At 35.5% G+C, this 19,138-nt stretch overlaps 1 protein-coding gene across 4 annotated transcripts in view; it reads left to right on the forward strand.

Annotated features, from left to right (window-relative positions):
* LOC126041974 (BEN domain-containing protein 5) overlaps window positions 1-19,138 on the forward strand; it is a 980,738-nt gene that overhangs the window by 7,430 nt on the left and 954,170 nt on the right. For all 4 annotated transcript variants that reach the window (XM_049808428.1, XM_049808425.1, XM_049808427.1 and 1 more), the window contains exon 2: window positions 10,241-10,363. In XM_049808428.1, coding sequence (XP_049664385.1) covers window positions 10,241-10,363 — 123 coding nt within the window. The remainder of the gene's footprint in view (window positions 1-10,240; window positions 10,364-19,138) is intronic.

A 19,138-nucleotide genomic window follows, 5' to 3' on the forward strand; every position in this document is an offset into this window, starting at 1 on the left:
AAAGTTACTGTGTGATTACAGTAAACTTTAGAGCTGGGTAACACCTATCAAGTGACTATCATATTATCTTGCATGTATAATGCAGATGAGGTAGTATGATGCACTTGATTAATGAAAAATTCCTCAAATAACCTATACAAATCCAAAGGCAGCAGCATTATTTCAGGGGAACTGTCCATGTAAAATAGGATTGTGAGATAAACTTGCCTCTGTACTACTTCGCTATACGCAAAGTCTGTAGTACTGCAGAATAACAACTGTTTTGTAACTACACAGAATATCAGTATATCTGCTGGTTATTTTATTTCTAGAAAGTATAAATAATCAGTAATTTGATCTCAGAGCCTTCTCTTCTTAAGCCTTCTTGTACGTCGAATTTTGGCTTGTGTTCCGAATATTTCAAATACTTTGTATGCATGTCATATTCCTATAACTATTGTATTAACATTTGCTTAGTTAAAAAACTGCCGAATATGGTGTATTAGTGAGTAGTGTACTCTGTAGTTAAATTCCTGTTGTTATGCTGCTGATGCAAGAGAGTTAATAGATCAAGTTTGCTTTGCTGACATTTTTGTGTTAGAAAACAGGAATTCTGAAACAATAAATTGTTTGCTATACAGTACTTATACTTTGTGAATAAAATAAAACACTGCAATGATCTAATTATTTGATATGAAATAGTAGATTATGTTAAAGTGTTTCTTAACTAAAGAATAAATTCAACAATGTGAGTGGGAAATGCTTGGGTGGAAGAAATTCTCCGTGGCTTAAAATACTACTTTTTGGAATGGACTGTTTTGGAAAGTAGGGGGAAAGGTGCTATTCTGAACTAAGAAGTTAAAGGAGTTGTTTCAATGAGTAATTATAATTACAGCAGTAATTAATAGTGTAATTGATTTCAGCAACCTCGGGGAACAGATTATTCCTGAAGTAGTACTAAATTCCCAAATTATTTTAAATATGTAGTAGTCAAGAAGATTTTAACTCCAAAGTGAAGAAATTAACTGTGCCTGAAACTACTGTTGAGTTAAATTGACTGACAGAAGACATGCCTACCTCTAACCAAAAAGTAAATAGGAAGCAATGGTAAAACTGTATCTTTATATTACACATATTCAAGAGCCATGGAAAAATAGAACTTCAACCCAAAGAAGGATGCTTGAATTATGGTGCGTAATACACAAAATGGAAATTGTCAGTGAACTTATGTCACCCAGTTTTCACTTATCACACTCATAACGATAGCCCAATCAGTTCTGGCAGTGTGCAACTACCTCTTTTCCAATCATTTGTGAAATACAGGGTTTTGAGAAGAAAGATGGTGCTATGCAAAGCTGCTGCTGTGTTTCGCCACAGGATTTCGTGCTCTGTGGAACCCTCATGGAAGGTCTAGTTTCCCAAGGATAAGGATTCATTACCACCATAAAGATGTTAGTGGTTGAGTCAGGAATTGAATTCAAGTCTCCTGAATGCTAATCTTAGTGATAATCCAATAAATTTTCTTCTTTGTTCAGTAGTCACACTTTAGATATCAAAAAATCAAAATACCTCTGAATAGTGGGTTTGGTGTATTACCACAGCTGGCCTGTGTTGAGGCTCACCAGGCTGACTGCCTTTGAAGAATACCGGAGAATGAGATAAAAGCCTGATCCAAATTAGAAGGCAGCTGTATTACCTCAGTGCTGAACCTGAGATAATGTCCGTGATACAGCATTTTAGCTCAGGTGCAGCATCACAGCTATAGCTGTCTTCCTTTGGCCTTGCTGGGATCACAGCAGATAAGCTCATGTCTTCCAAAATATGCCATAGACATGTCTTTAAATACAGGTCTGGAAAGCTCTTGTTCAATCAGCGAACATATCAAGACATTAAAAGTGCTAGGGATTTGACACGAAAGGGGTAATTTTAATAAACAGAAAAAGCACCTTTTATATCTTTCTTACTTGACCTTGCCGATACCCTCGAAAGACTTCCATAGTACTTCATACTTAGTACTTCCAGGAGACGGCTTTTGTGGGCAAGCATTTTGAACGTGATAGTCAGGACTGAGGAGTATGAACCCTAGAACAATTAAAATAAAGCCTTGGCCTTTTGTGAAAGCTGAAATAAACCCACTTCTCTGTTGTATCAGGAATAATTATTACCTATTGAGTCTTCTTCAATTTCCCAGCTGAGAATCAATTGGTCCTCAAGAAGAGACACACAAAGTTGTTAACTTACAGAGATTTCGACTTTATTAGTCACTGAAGGCTACATAGTCATGGGTCGGGGTCATTGCATTGGTTGCTACATATCAGATGCTTTAGTTGCACTCAGCTTGCCCAAACATGAGTTATTTTTAATTTAGAAATTTATTTTGTCATTACTTCTTCCAGTTATGTGGTTGTTAAAACAAGTTTAATTATGCTGTTCTTGTAGGATAAAGACCACCTGGTTGGCATAGTGCTCACTCCTGGTTAGGTTATCGTGATTTGGCTGTTGGTTAATCACGTCCTGTGCTCTTAAATCAGAAAAAGCTATTTATTTTAGAATATACAGTGTGGATAAAGAAAAAAAAAAGGCGTGGAGGAAGTAATATTCTTATACTGAAAACAGTTTTTGCAATAAAATATGATTTTATTGCATAGAAGGGAAATGGTCAATGTAGTCTGTAGGCTGGATCTGCTGTTGCTTTATTGTTGTAAGTATGGATTAAGCCCATCTGCTTCATACCTTCCGTATGAAACCTGAAGTATTATACATGGAAATTAAAGTTTGATCCTCACCAACTATAGCTAACTGAATCAATATCCTTTGGCTGGTGCTATTTTTTGAGGTTGTTCAGAAATAACTTTTAGTAAGCTTTTTGCACGTAATCATTCTGCATTTAAAAACCTTGTCAAAGAAGGGTTTTTGAAAATGCACAGTATGTACATGGGTCTCATTAATATACTTGAAAGTTTAAGCCGGATAACTGGCTTTTGTTAAATCAATCATACCTGGGGCAGCTGTTGAAACATGGATATATACATAGCGTCCATATGTATATATATATATATATATATAGCATATATCCATAAACCTTTCCCTTCCTTTCCTCCCACTTTCTTCATCCTCTCTCACATATAATAGAAAACGAAGTGTATAAAAGCTGATTTGTTTCAGGATTAAGCAGCATGGGAAATATTTACAGCATTTTAGGATGGTACCAGCGAATACTAGTGAGTGACTTCAATCACCAACACCTTTTTCCAGTTTTGTGGATAGTATCATGAGGTTTTGCCCTTACCTGACATTTTCTACCAACTACAATTCCAAACCCTGCAGTTGTATGCCTGTTTTGACTTGGTATTTTTTGCAGGTCATATGCACCCCTTGTCTTTGGGAATCAGTTGCTTACAGATTTCAAAAAGATGTGGGACCCTATGGAAGAAAGTTTTACCCATTGAAGTTCTGTAGTACCACACAAGGGATCTGCTTTAACTTTTCAGTTCTTTTCCTGCTTCAGAATCCCTAGACACAGAATTTCCTCTTGCTTGGTAGGAACACCCCCCAGAAGTCTTTTGCTGACCTAGAACTTGAATTCCTGTGCACTCTTCAACTGGTGTTTCAGCATCACCCGTTATTCTTACGCAGATCTAATTCTCTGAGCCATCTCTTATCTCCTAGAAAGGATGGACTTGCTGATACAATTACTTTTTTTGCAGATGCAACTCTGAGGACTAGCTGACCTCGGTAGCTATTATTTAGTCTTTTCCATGGCAGTTGGGGATGTATGTGATGCATCATATTTTTGTTTACAATTTATATATTTTATGCTTTTGTTTGATCTGTCTTTTATTTAAAGAAGTATTGCTACTATAGCAACAGTTACATCATGTGATATCTGATATTATCAGGATGCCAAATACTTGTTAAAGAATAAATCTGTGTATCAGATGAAATTCACTGATTCTTACAATGTTTTTAAATAAACATATTTTCTGTTAACTTATTTCGTACTACTGTTTTTTCAGTATTTTTTTTTTCTTTCTGGCGATGAGTGTTTTAGTGGATAGGTTAGAGATTATGAGTACAGTAAAAAGAGTAATAGATATTATTTTTATTTTTTTCTTGCTTACTGAGTTCAAAACATGAACTGCTTTTTTATTTTTGTGAGAAAAAATTGTTCATACCTTCTTGGACAGTTTGGGTTTCACTAAAGTGATACAAAAAATTTCCATTGCCATTTGCCTCTGACAAGAAGGTATATCCTTGGAGATAGCCCACATTGAGATAATAAATAATGATTCTTGAAGTAAAGCTTGAAGTAATGCTTTTAGGTTAAAGATTGGAAACAAATGTTACATATAAAACAAATACAAGTCAACACAAGTTGAGTTATTTTCTTTTCCTGTAAACTCATAAGACAATGCCAGCCATTGGGAATGAGGAATCATTGTTCAGAGCACTATCTTTCTGCTCAGTTCAATGTTCTTCACTAGATTTTGGAAAGGACCTATAATTGACCTTGGATTGATAATTGTATCTCTTCCTGGATCTAGTTTTTTTGAGTGGACTGGGCAGTGGAGATTTCTCATCATCTTTTCATACTTCATCAGCCAGTAAGTTGATGGCTTTGTTTTGGGCTAAGCACCTTACGTACTTTTTTGTTCCTGCTTATCTTTGGGCTGCGTCCTGTCTGCTCAATATGAGCATTTAAGCAAAGTGCTCTTTGTGGTACCACCAACCCTTTTGTAGGGACCCCATGTGACATCTTTAGCGATCGTTTTGCTTTGACATGTTTGCATATAAGAGCAAGACTTTTTCCACTCTCAGCTTTGACTGAGACGCCTATGCCATACCTTCTGCTACAGTAAGTCAGTTTGGGTATGTATATCTAAAGAAGTATGAGGTATTTAGATGTACTTATGCCTTCTAATCCAAAATAAAAAGTTAATGGTGCATTAGCCTAGGAATTGTTAGGAAGGTTAAAAGGATATGTCGTCTGGTAGCCTCTGTAGAAAGAGCAACTTGTGCAGTAAAAGTAAAAAAACCCAAACAGTAAATCACAATGTTTCCTTCCTATTTATGCAACCTACCACAAGCTTTTTAAGTCCATGGCAGTAAGCTTGGAGTTTATTTTTCCTGAGTACTTTCAGAACCTTTGCAAAGCTCAGAATTTACCTGATAATCTCTGCTAAACTGGTGCTTGTCTTTTATTCTGCATGTTTTCTTGAATATGAATATCCTCTTACAGGTTGGAGACAAGCAGTGTGTTGGTCAAACTGTAGGAGGAAAGTAATTAAAGAGACAATTACTTTAAAGATGCTTTATCTCAAACTGGGTTTCTAAATAACAATGCAATGTTACTATTTTTCAGAACTAGACCAAGCTGTATGAGAATGCTGTCTGTGATAATCACATTTTCCTTGTTCTGCTTGACCTTTGAAATAGGTAATGGTGACAGTATGGGCACAGTACTTGAATATGAGGCAGCAGGTGTGGTTGGTACCACGCTGTGTATTATCCCAAACCCTGGGATTTGTAGTCTTAACATAATTTCTTCCATTTCTTTTCAGAACATGGTTACTGTGAATTAAGTACATTTCAGATTGACAACTCTCTCTGCAGTACGTTTAGATTCTCAGGGTCATGCCCAGTCTTTGCTGCAGGATACATGGCTGTGAAGATCAAAATGACAGTTGTGTTTTCTTCTTTTTCGTAGCAGTTTTTAAGCCAGTGGAGCTGGAATTCCAAGTTCCTGACTGCTGCTGCCTGTAGGATTTTTAGAATGGCCATAGAGCATTCAGAGCTGACAGCAGAAATAACAAGTCTTCCTGAGCATCAGTGCTGCTGAAGCCTAGGGACAATGATATAAAAGCTTTTATTTTAAAAAAATAAATATCAAAGAACAAGACAACATAATCAGCTATTAAGACTATAGATTTGTACAAATGCTATCATAGAAAAGAATTTTGCTAAAATTACACTGTTGGCAGTTTTCTGATTTGTGGAGAAGACACTCTTATTGATATATCCTCCATAAGTGTTACTTATCCAAAATGTGAGTTGAGCCATGTTCATCTAGAGACTTGTTATATTTAGGAGCTAATAGGAGTTGCTGTTGGACATCTGAATGAATTTTTGTTTGTTGCAAACTGCACTGAGAGTTTAGATCTGCTTCTTTGTATGGGTTTACAATAACAATACTGCTCAAGGCTGATGAAGCTATTTGTTAGGATACCTGGAAACTTTTCTTGGCCCCTGGATGATGGGAATCTGGCTATTAGATCTTTACACTGTGGAAATTTTCAGTAGCAAAATGTATCCTAATTATGTTCTAAAATAAGGATCTCATAACAGAATGAGAGGTGTCTTGATGACATTTGTAATATTTAAAGAAAGACTTCTACAAAGTTCACCTGCAGTTACTGTATCTTTTCATGTTACCTTTCTAATTGGCTGTCCTTGTTAGGCAGTAAGTCTGATAATAAGAATGATGCAGGTTTTCCAGGCAAATTCACTCTGTATTTTTCTATGTCTGTTTTAATGCAGCTGTGCTCTCCTACCTAATGTAGCATGAGGGTAGCTGCCGGCTGCTAACTCTGTGGATTCTGAAGTTTGTCACAGCTGGAAGCTGGTTTTGTTGTTTACCCAATTCAAAGGGTAACTATTACTTACTAAAGAGGTAACTTCCTCTAGAAACTGCAGTTTTTAAAGAAAATGTACCTAAATTTGCGTGATGTTTATTGTTGCAAATACCGTTTTCATCTTTGCCTAAATGAAAAAAATACTGGCTTTTCCCCTTTGAACTTAAGGATAGCAAGAAGCTCTGGAAGTTTCCAAACTCCTCCTCCTGAGAATCCTAGTCCCCTGTAAATGATTCTATTCATTTTCACTAGTTTGATGTGAAATATATCCACGATGACAATAGTGATGAATGCAGATACCAGAAGACTCCAGGTTTTATTTTAAAACCTTATATACTTACAGAGATTTCAGACACCTACAGATTTTATACCTGATAGAAAATTACCATTAAAGTTTAATACTGTGGTAAAAGTAAATCCTAGGGATTTGCTGGAGATTCCAGGAGTTTAAGCTATGAAGAATTAGAATAAAATAGCTACGTGTCTTACAGCCTATAAGAAAAATAATTGACAAAATAAGACCTACAGTCTGAGAAAATTTCTTTGCTAAGTTACTTTTTCCTTTACTTGTCTTATCTAACCCTTTTTTAGAGGAAAATCTGGTCTTCTTAAGTGTGGTGTGCAGGATGTACTTCAATTAATTCTCCTCTTTTCCTTTCAGTTTGTTTCAGATTGAAGTACTATTTCCCTTCCCTACAAGGTTCTGTCATACATCTTTGCCTTCAGTCAGGAAAATCTACTTAGGGCTCCCCAGTTGTGAGGCCAGTATCTCTTTATTGGCCAGAGGACTTATGGCACAGTATAGCAGTTCTCTCCATCTGAAGATGGTAATGTATTCTCAGCAACACTCACTGCATCTGCTGAACAGACAAGCGTGAAGCCATGTCTTATAATCTAGTAATACAGCAATGCAGGCTCCTTTTCGGCCAGTAGTTTGGCCTTTATCACCCAAGGAGAACGTGCCAGAAGGAATATAATGCTGTTGTGCTATATAATAACGTGAAGTTCAAAGAGTGCAGTTTTGCATGTTTAGAGATTAACTAAAGTTAATATAACTCAAAATATAACAACAGTACATTCTGAATATTCAAAGTACTGTGTAATAAAGAACATGCAAGAAGAGATTAATATTATCAAATGACTATGAATTATAGGCTATTTGACGATTTTTTTCTCATTCTTGAATGGCTACATTAGGCCAGGAGGAGCAGATGGAAACTTTTTGCTAGGACACAGTTACTTGACAGCTTCCTTCTGCATCATGTAAAGACTCCATTGGCAGATTTTCTAATTTGTCAGTTAGGTGGAAAGGGAGATGTAGCTCTGTCTTATGCCTTCTTTTCCTACACTGTCTTAGGGTGGCAGTATTATGATGTAATCTTTTCTAGTTTCTTCATCTTTATCTAAGCAGTGTTTCCCAGCTATCTTTTAAGAATTGCAAGAAGCCTATTACTTTTAGCTGAGACTAAGTGAGCATTTACCAGGAGGAATTCAGTCTTCTTACTGCTCTACTGAGTTGACTCCCTGCCTCCCATTCTTTCTCTTTGGTGCCTGGCAGCTCGTGCATGCATGGTAGAGATCTGCAGGTTTTCCCTGAATTTTTCTTTCTGTCCTTGATTCCATGTGTTGGATTAGAAACGATTAACTTGACTAACTATGACAGGTATATGGGGACTCTTAATCAAAGCGGCACTGAACTGAAACTGAGGAAATGGTTTTCCTGTGGCTGCTGTTCTGAATTACAGGTTGCAGGACACAGAAGGATGAATTGTATCAAGTGACACAGTCATGGCCATACAGATACACATGCCCCATCCAGGTCTAAGTTTGCCTTTGGTGTTACCAGTGTTTAAGCAAATTTACCAGCATGCTGGTAAAAAACACTGAGCCAAAAATACCAAAAGTAGCAATTTTACATTTAAAGAAAACAGTTTAAATGCTGCAGATTGTGATCTGTGGGTAATTATTCAGTCTAAAACAAATAACCTTGAGGTTGCAAATAGTAATTTTGCTAAAAAATAATAGCATGTGTTATTTAATATCTAACTTTTTGGATTATGATAAAGTAAGAAAAGGTCTAAATTCTCTTTGTTCTGTTGTAGTACTTCTCAAAGAAAGTAAGTTTCAAATTTCTTCCCTGGGAAGACTGGGGATTTATATGCTGAGTGTTGACATGGATATACATATTTTTTAATCTGGGATTTATATACATTTGAAAATATGAGTATATAATAGAAAGCCTGACAGACCCTTTAACTGTGGTGTCACTAATACGTTGATATAATTTGTTACCTCAGCTAAGGTGTTTTGCCTCAAGAGGTGGAATACATTTATGTATGGAAAGGTCAGTTTTAATTAATAAGCTGTTTTCATCATTCAGGGCCGATATGAATTGCTTGTAACATTTGTGGGAAATAGTTTTCGATATAAAAATAAAACAAATTGAGCTTTATGTCACATTCATCATCCCCTGTAACCCATTTAAATGTCAAAAAATCAGTACAGACCAAAAGTCTATTTCTAGAAGCCTTAGTAGCCCTATTTATAAGAGTGAAGTGAGACATTATCATCCCATTATTCCATCACATGCCTTCTGCACTTGAAGACATACACATTTCTTCTAGTTTTCTGTAACACAGAAGATAGTTTTTCTGTTGTTGAATATTTGTTGTCCAAAGAGTAAATAGTGAAGAAAATGGTCAGCCAGTGTCAGAGGAATGAACTGCTAGTTATATTATTGTGTATTTGTTTCACTATACTATAATATTAATGTATAATATAATATACAAATATTAACTTACTTTCTTATACATTTCTCAAATGAAAAAAATCACTGTGTTCTTCCATCCCTATTTGGAAATGAATTTTTTTCACACTGCAATTTGTTAGTATAACTTTACTGGAAGAACAAAGTTTTCAATGTATAGGCTACTGATATATTTTGACAAAAATCATGCCATTGTATAGAAAATTTATGTCCTCCTATGTTTTATTATGAAATAAACCCCACACTTTAATTTTTTTTTCTTAATTTAAGTTCTTTTTCTGATTTTTGTTTCCTAAGCAGGCAAGGCTCAGATATTCACACGCCTCCATGGCTATATGTCTCTCTCGTCTAATAATTTTCAAATTTCAAATATGAGTGGGACTTAACAGTCTCAGTAGTTCATTTAAGATGCATGGAAATAGGCAGCAGGATAGAGGAAAAAGATCCCATTAATGCCCATAGTGAGGAGGATGCTGCTGAGGATTATGATAAAGTAAGATGCTGCTGAGTTCATTTCTAGGGAATCCATGCAGAATATGCGTATTAGGGATCTCCAGTCAAAAGAAGTGGATACAGCTGAATATCAGACTATTGCATACAAGAGTGTTCAGCCACAAGACATGCATCTGCAAGAAACCAGGCTGTGTGGTTTGTTACTTAGAGAAGCTTTGACGTATGATGTCATTATTATATCCAAACTCTTAAATAAACTTTGAAAAGAAAGAGTTCATTTACTGGTGCACATGTTAAATGGTGCAAATTTCATGTTATGTAGAAAAGCATTGGGGAATATCCTTCTACTGGTTTTTATAGTTTTCGTTTTTTATGCCCATGCTTTTCTTTTTTGCTTTTACTGCAACAGGTAGTGCCATAGGAAGTGAGGATATCATAGCAGGGAATGTGAGCAAGTACACTGTTCTCCCAGCTGGTTATTGTGGACAGCCTAAAAAAGGACATCTTATATTCGATGCGTGTTTTGAAAGTGGTAAGCATTTTCAGCATTATTTTATGTTACAGAGTTGTAAATATATTAACACTTAACTGCATTGCTCAACTTTATGAAAAGTGTCTTAATTCTAAGACTTGCATTAAATACTACTTAACTCACTGATTCACTTCAGTCAGAGTATGACATAAAATCGGACTGTTCAAATGTAAAAAGGGTTGTGAAGTTTGTCAATACCTACAGTGTACATTTCATGAGGTCCATCTCTTACCACATGTAGATACATAACTGGATTTTATTCTATTGTTATATACCGTATTTGGATCCCACTAATCAAAGATGTAGTATTTAAAATATGTTATTTTAAAATTTAATTTGGAAGTTTACTGGGGAAGTTAACTTTGTAAAGTGCCAAGCCTATCCTTGCATAGTTAGAAGTTTTAACAAACATGTATGTACTGTCTTTAAATATATTTCTTTGTGTTTCTTGTGGCTTAATTCTGTACTGCTGAGGTTAATGGAAGTTCTGCCTCTGATGTCAACAGAAGGAGAATTAAACTTTAGGAAGCTACTGCAAACTGAAAGAGAAATTATTTTTACAAGAGTTATAGTTAGCATATTAATTTAAAGAATATTTTTAATCATGTATGTTTATATGTGTGGGGGGGATGTAGGTAAATATAAATATATGAATATGCAGCATTGTTTAAATTTTTGTGTTACATATATGTGTGTATCCAGATTTTTAGCTTCAATCTATTATTACTGGCTTACAGACCTACAGAGTACTGTTAAACACCATATGTACAAAAGACATTTGGCAGGATAAACTATAGTTTTCAGTATGGTTTATGTGAGAGGTGCTGGTAATGCCAAAACTGCTACAGTGTCTTGTAAAATGAGCTTTTTATGAAGAGTTACGTCCCTCAGGGTAAAATACTGACTGCCAGTTCCTGAATAAATATTAAATTGAGTTATTTAAATCCTTTGATTACATTATGTAAAAGGTATAAATGATGCAGTGAGTAATAAAGAGTATCTTATTTTTAAGACATGTCTCTGAAGGTTCAGACAATAGTTATGTATTTTTAAAAATACTTTGGATGCTATTTCATCATAGCTATGGTTTTATGAATTTTTGTATCAGAAAATGGCTTACGGAATTAATCAGTTGGCCAAGCTGAGAAATTGACTTTATTGTGTTAAGCTGCTCTGCAATGAAAAGGATCAGTAGCAGCCATCATATTATTTGTGAAGTAATGTGTATCATTGCATGATGGTTTAATTCCAGTTTTTGAACAATAGAATTAATTATATTTTGAAATTAAAGCATTTATTCAGTTCAAAGGTAACGTTCAATACTTTATATACTTTGACAATAATAGCATGTGATAGAGGCAGATGCTATTTGAAGTACTGTGTTTATTTACATTGTAGCATGATGAGGCTGTGATGTTGCTTTGCTTATTTAGACACCTCCAAAATACAAATATGAATAAAATTAATACCTTCATCTACTTTCTCATGATGATGATGTATTAGCAAGGATGATAATAATATTGTGTACACTTCACATGTAAATTCACTTCATCTTTTGTTATATGTCAGCCAAGTAATTGCTTAGAGTACCTTAACTGGTCAAAGAAAATTAACTGAGTATTGGATATTTTATGAAGTCGTTATTAATGCTAAAATCTATGGCCTCCTATAATCCAAACAGTAGTATACAACATTTATACAGTAGTGTATTGATGCTCTTTGAGTACCACCTTAAAATGGTGATATCTTATTGGAATTGCCTTTTTCAAAGAACAGATTATAAAACTGATCCCACCCAGAGGACTGCATCCAGTTCTGGGGTCCCCACTACAAGAAATATATGGACCTGCTAGAGGAGTCCAGAGGAGGGCCGTGAAAATGATCAGAGGGCTGGAACACCTCTCCTGTAAAGAAAGGCTGAGAGAACTTGGGCTGTTTAGCTTGGAGAAGAGAAGGTTCTGGGGAGACCTTCTTGCGGCCTTTCAGTATATAAAGGGAGCTTATAAGAAAGATGGAGAAAGACTTTCTACCAAGGCCTGTAGAGACAGGACAAGCAGCAATGGTTTTAAACTGAAAGAGGATAGGTTTAGATTGGATATAAGGAAGAAATTTTTTACAAAGAGAGTGGTGAAACACTGACACAGGTTGCCCAGAGAAGTTGTGGATGCCCCATCATGGGAAGCGTTCAAGGTCAAGTTGGACCAGGCTTTGAGCAACCTGATCTAGTGAAAGATGTCCCTGCCCATGGCCAGGGGAATGGACTAAATGATCTTTAAAGGTCCCTTCCTACCCAAACCATTCTATGATGCTGTGATTCTTTGAAAACAGGTCACATTAATTTTATAATAATTACAAGTCAGTGTTACCTTATAGACCTAAATATACCTAAAGGAAATAGGCTATTTGGATATAATTTATAGATTTTTTCCTAAGACTTGTGCTATGTCTATTATGATGATGTTGTTACTAAAGTTTCTTTACAGTTAAAGTTTTCTAAGTATTTATTAAATCTTTAAAAATAAACACAATGCAATTAAAACCCACAATAGTTATACTATACAGTGATTATAACTCTGTATCTATTGTAATGTTAGTAGAACTTTTCATGTTGGTTTATATAACATTTTCACGGCAAATGGTCTTGGTCTTAGTGAAGCTATGTTAGGAAGGAGCAAAACTGGTTGGACAGTGGTACCAGTGGATTATTTGTTGATGATTTACTTTCAGGATAGCAGTTGTGTTAAATGGGCTTCCATAAGTGGCTTTCCTTTCTTTGGCTGCATTCTGTATTTTCTTGAAAGATCTGGTTGATAGAACTGAAGGTTCCCTTCTAGACCTATTTTTCAATGACTATGATTTTATATTGCAGAAATGGGAGTAAATAGCTTTCAGAATAGAGAAAGAGTATTAAACTTGTAGAAAGCAGGAAAAAGATTAACATGTACAGAAGAAATGCTATTTAATATGCTTTCATTTTTGTAATGGCTATCATTATTGTATTAAGTAGTGCTGACAAGTAGGAATTAATTTGAGACAGAGAGGTGTGTTTTTATGTAGTCTGAAAACCAATGTCCAATTTGCTGTTTTGAAGTGCCTTGCTTCCAAAAAATAATAAAAAATAGAATTGAAATGGGCATTGGGTTTTCTTTTTATTCCACTCTGTTGTTGAGAGGCAAAATACACTATTTTTGCCATTCCTGACAGATCTTTATCTATCCTTTTCAGAGACTTTCAGTGAAGAAAGTTTCAATGAGAAAGCAGCAATCCATTCTAATGCTGCAATTTGCTCAATATAAGAAACATTTTCTTTCTATGTAGAAATGTTCTTACCAAAAATGCAATAATTCTTGTCCAGTCCTATAGGCACAGAAAGCAGATTATTCCTTTCTTCTTTGACTTAATGGAAAGCTGCTATCATATCTTTCCTTGGCCTTTCCCTCCTTGGGTTAAATAACTGATATTTTTTTCAATAGTTCCTTAGTGGTCACATTTTCCAAATTTTCTATCATTCTTTATTTCCGCTGGTCTTTCTCCAGCTGTTCCATGTCTTTCTTGACAAGCAGCGGTCCAAGGTGAACATAATAGTCAGAGAAGCTGGTGCCAATACCACGTAGAGTTTATTACATGACATGCCTTGCAATCTATTTACTTCTGCTATGTGACAGTCCAATCTTTTTCACAATAGCATGGCACTGTTGACTTCCATAAAATTTATGATCCCTTATACTGTCCAGATCGTTTTCAGAAGAAGAGCTACCTAACCAGTTTGTAGCTTGCACCTAACTTACCCTTAATGAATCTGATGCTAGTGAAAGAATCGTTGCTGTAAAATAAATTCAATTATTGAAAATGAAGAATGGTGGTCGAACCTTTATCTTATAAATAACAGACAGAGGAGTGAAGGAGAGAGAGAATTATCAACTTGCAATTATGTCAGGAATTTGAATTTGTGTTTCCCATAGCTCAAGCTAGTTTTCTAACTGGAATCTTCCTTGTTATCTTTATTAATATTTAAGAATACATACAGCCAAAAGAAACTTTTTACAGTCATTTATCATTAGCATAAAAGAAACTGATGAAAATTCAGATTTCTTGCATACCACAACATCATTTTTGGATAATATCAGTTTTCACAAGACATGTGAGTTAGTTTCCTGGAAAAATGGAAGCAGTGTTATCTACACATAGAACCAATTTAAAGGAAATAAATGTCACATTCGAAATGTACACATTTGGTCAGTTGTAATTCCTTTTCCTATTATTCATTAATGCATTCAATTATTAACACAGTTTCAGTTTAGCAGCAATGCAGTGCTGTACAAATGTTCACCTCTCATCTTATCTGTTCTGGCAAAACCTGGAATTTTGCAGAATATAGTGCTTCGGGGAAAAGGATGTATTCACTCTTGCTATACAAAGAAGTCCATCCTGATTGAGTCAGGCGCAGATTTTGATGTAAAAATGTTCTTCAGGGAATCTGGCATCTTATACTCAAGACGATATGGTATTTCAGACATTTTATTTTGTGTGGATATAAATGACTTTAAAGTTTAGTTTAGCCAGCTGCCCCTACTGTCTTGTGTTGGCTTAGCGCATGTTATTTCTGTTGGCATCAATTTAGTCAGCAGCCTTTTCTGGGTTGTGCCTAAGATCTATTTTTATTTGCTTAGTCATTTTTTTCCTGTACCAGATGTTTTTGGAGATGATACCTCCAGTGCTGGAAAACAGTTTTTTTCTGGCAACTTACATAACTGCAGTAGCTTTGCTTCTGCATGAGGTAACAATTATTTAATTTATTAATTTTACATGATACACATGAAGCCTTTCACATGTATTTTGCAAAGTAGACAAAGAAAACATAAAGCAAATGTCTCAGTCCTTAAAAAGAGACCAATATTTTTATGGAGCTGATGCCAGTTCAACCCTTTGTGCAGAGTCCCAGTCTAATCTTCTGGCTTTGCAAAAGGGAGAATGTATTCTGGCAATGACCTTAAAGCATGGGAACTCCAAGGATTTGACCATTGCTTGTGCAGTCTGCAAAAATGTCATTTATGTCAGGATTCAGAGAGAAGAAATATAGCTCACAGTGACATCACTTTTCTTCCAAGCCCAAAAGCATGGCCGAATAAGCCAGAACATGAGTTGTGTTAGAAACACAATTGCAGCTATCCTGTAGCTCTGAAGTGGACCATGAAACAATCAGAAGCTCTTGGTCATGGATATTTTTCTTGGTTTTTGTGTAAAGATTGAAACCTACAGATTTGAGTTTATGCTCTCCTTTGAGAGCATTGCTGGTTGACTAGATTCTCTGAGTGTTGAAGCAGTTCTAGTTCAGATTCCCTGCACACGCATCTCATATAAATCAGGAGAAACCTCAAACATACTGGATTCTTGTGGTAGTCTAGCGGATGCCATCAGAGAATATGGATGACTTGCTCTTTAAAATACCTCATCTTGGACTGTCTAGAGTCCATCAACACCTATTCTAGCAGGGTACAAGGCATGGCTCACACTGCCATGAATTCAGGCTGTATTTCTCCAACCACTACAGAAGTATACCATCAAAAAGTCTGTGAGAAATACCTTCCACTCAGAAGCCATCTTCACTGCAGTGCTCATAGGGCTTTGACAGGACCAAAGATCCTCCGAGCTCAGAATACACCCGTGCCCACAGAGGCATCCACAACTTTTTTCTCATGGTGCAAAGACTGTTTGCTGGGTGTAGCCACAAGTTACCTTCATGGCTCCGCCACAGAGTACTTTCAAGGTGGGCTCAAAATGGCTATAGCTTTTGCTTCCCCAGGCACTTGATGTAGAGAACTGGCATATGAAGAACTTCTATTGACATTGCCAGCTGTGGCTTCGCTGAAGAAAAATGCAAGGAATATTCAAATATTGTTCCTTTTGTTTGGTATCTTCTGGCTTGCCAGTCACCACCGATGCATTGGTTGGTCACTCTGGCCTGTACACCTGAATTGACCACATACTTCTGAATTAAATTCTGTCTTGCCTGGTAGGATGCCATAGGGAACATGGGAGGAAGCTGGAGTTAGGTGATAGCCTATGATGTGTTGGGAGGATGGTTAAAAAACCCAAGCTCAACCGTTTCTGCTGCTTGTGGCTCAAATTGCTTGGTTTATAATTGCTTTTGAGCATTGAAGGAACAGCGTTGGCTCACAGAGGTTCGTAAATCTCAGCATTCATACTGTTAAATACAGGGGCTTTTTATAAGGTTGTGAAAATACATATTTTGGCTTGTTAGTCAAATATAATGCTGTTTAAATGTTAAAAAATACTGTGTTTCTTGAAATTAGAAATGAAGCTGCCGTCTGCTTTTATTCTCATTTCAACCAAAAAGTGGAACTCCGCCAAGAGTCATTAAATCTTCTATCCTTTGGATGAATTCTTATTTTTTTATGAAAAAATGTTATGATTGGGTAATTTGTGTATTGTGGTTTATGCTCAAAAGGTTGTAATTAAAGTTTTGTAAAATTTTAGATTCAATCTCAATTACTGCAAACCTCATATTATTATGTTGACTGATGTACCACCACCTTGCATTGAAAATGATTGACAAATATTAGTTTGTCTTTTCCTACAGCAGGTTTATATAATATTTTGTATTAGAAACCTGATAAAAAAATTCAGTACTGATGGATTGCAAATGATATTAATCAGCTGGAAAAAGTTAAGATTTACAATGTATTAAGAGATCTCATGTGACTGAGAAGTACCCTTGTATCTTTTTTGTTAAGGTTTTAAATATCTTTCTGTATTTCAAAAATAGGATAATGTACTCCTAAAACACTTTGCCCAACACTCAAAATTGCAGTAAGTGATTGTAATTCCGCTGATCTCATTGTAACCACTTACAGGCGTGAAATAGGCCATTGAGCTTTACCATGAAAGATATCTTTTGAACAAAAGCAAAGATAATATAGGATGAATTGCCCTTTGGGGGTGCCTATGTCCCAGTTGCAAAGACTTGACATGTAACTTTACACAGCTAAAATGAGGTGATTTTAATCTTACTTTTGATTAATAAAATCCTGTAAAACCTGAGTTGCAAACCTTTTTCTGAAATGGATATTTTTGTTTGTGAAATGTTTAAAAATGGAAACTAAGATGATACAGAAGACAGTACTGTTAGCATTATCTTCAAAGAAAAACTGAAATCCACCCTGGGAAATAGTTGCATTTTTGGCATCTAATATACAACTGTTATATTCTTCCAGAATTGTCAAACAAGCTGATCCTACATGTGTTTACATTTAGGTGAACAGAAATACCCTTCTTCACCTTGATTTCAGTGGCACTACTATGATATCCTAGAACAGGAATAAAGCAATACAGGCAAATGTAATAATGGCACATTAATAGAAATAAAAAGTGCAAAAGTTGTTTAAAGCAACTTTCTTCCAGTGTAAACACTTTTAGTAGTAGACTAAACTGTTTTGGAGCAAAAACTAGTTGTTATTCCAAATTTTCTGTAATATAATATGTCACGTATAGCTAGAATCACTGTCAGGTAGACTCTTTTGGCTTTCACTTCTATGAGAATGCTCATATGCAATGTAGAAACAAAAGAAATGAAAGTCGATACGTATTTCAGTAATGATTTCTGTTTTGAGCCTACATTTGTGGCACTGATGCGTGACTGATTAACGAAACACTTTATTTTAGTTGTATCCTTATTTGTTGACATTAATGTATGCCATATTTCACATAAAGATATTACGTGGTTATTGCTACCAGTAGGGATAATGTAACAACTGTTTCCCTTTTCTGAAAATGTCGGTTCCCAGTTCAAAGCATTGTTATTCTATCAGAGTATCAATACGTTTGGACTACTGCAAGTTAGAAGTCACAAAAAAATTAAGAACAAAAGATTGACTTAAATTTTTTTTTGTTGTTTTTTAATGATGACCCTAGGCTTAGATTAATGGATGTAGCATGCACAAAGTGATATCAGTTAACATATATGACATTACTCAGATGTCTCAAACTCCGGAAAAAGCATGTGAATGATTTATGGAATTGATATTAATCTCTTTCCAGTAAATGCATTACTAAAGTTACATGGGAAATTGATGTTACTGCTGTAATGCCAAATTAATTTCTTTCTTGCTAGGTCAGCACTGCAAATGGAACTAAATATTAACCTTTTAAATATCTAAAGAGAATATAGTATGGAAGACATTTTTACGAATGGGGGAGTGCTTAGTGTTGATGTGATACCAGCTAACAAATAGAGCATTAGTCAAGTATCTTAACTTGTGGGAAATAGATATTAATGACTTATGGAGCTAATGACAATGCAAGAAGAATTAGTATAATAGCATCAGTAAAGAATCAGGATGTTAATTGTAGTTGGTGTGCTGATTATAATTTTCACAGTCGGTTTATCTTCTGATTATCATGCTACCTTCTTCAAGACCTAGCCTTTTCCTCCTGCCTCTTACCGCATGTTTGCATCTCCTTTGCTAGTATAGAAGCACGTGTGTTGATTTGCTGTTTGACTGACCTAGGAGGGACTGGAATAAGCAACTGGAAATGGAAGCAGAAATGTCTTAGGTTGGATAATTTTAAGTTCAGAGCAGATTTTCAACAGCAGATTTTCAACAGCATCTGTATGAGGAACAACCAAATAGAGTAGGAATCCTTACTCTGGAAAAGAGACAACTGAAGAAGAATATATTAGAGGTCTGTAAAATCATGATTCTTAGTCAAAATGTCAGTAAATATGGAACAGTGGTTGCCTGTCTGTTCTCTTTG

This window comes from Accipiter gentilis, chromosome 8 (genome assembly GCF_929443795.1).
Source record: "Accipiter gentilis chromosome 8, bAccGen1.1, whole genome shotgun sequence".
NCBI classification, from domain to species: Eukaryota; Metazoa; Chordata; class Aves; order Accipitriformes; family Accipitridae; genus Astur; species Astur gentilis.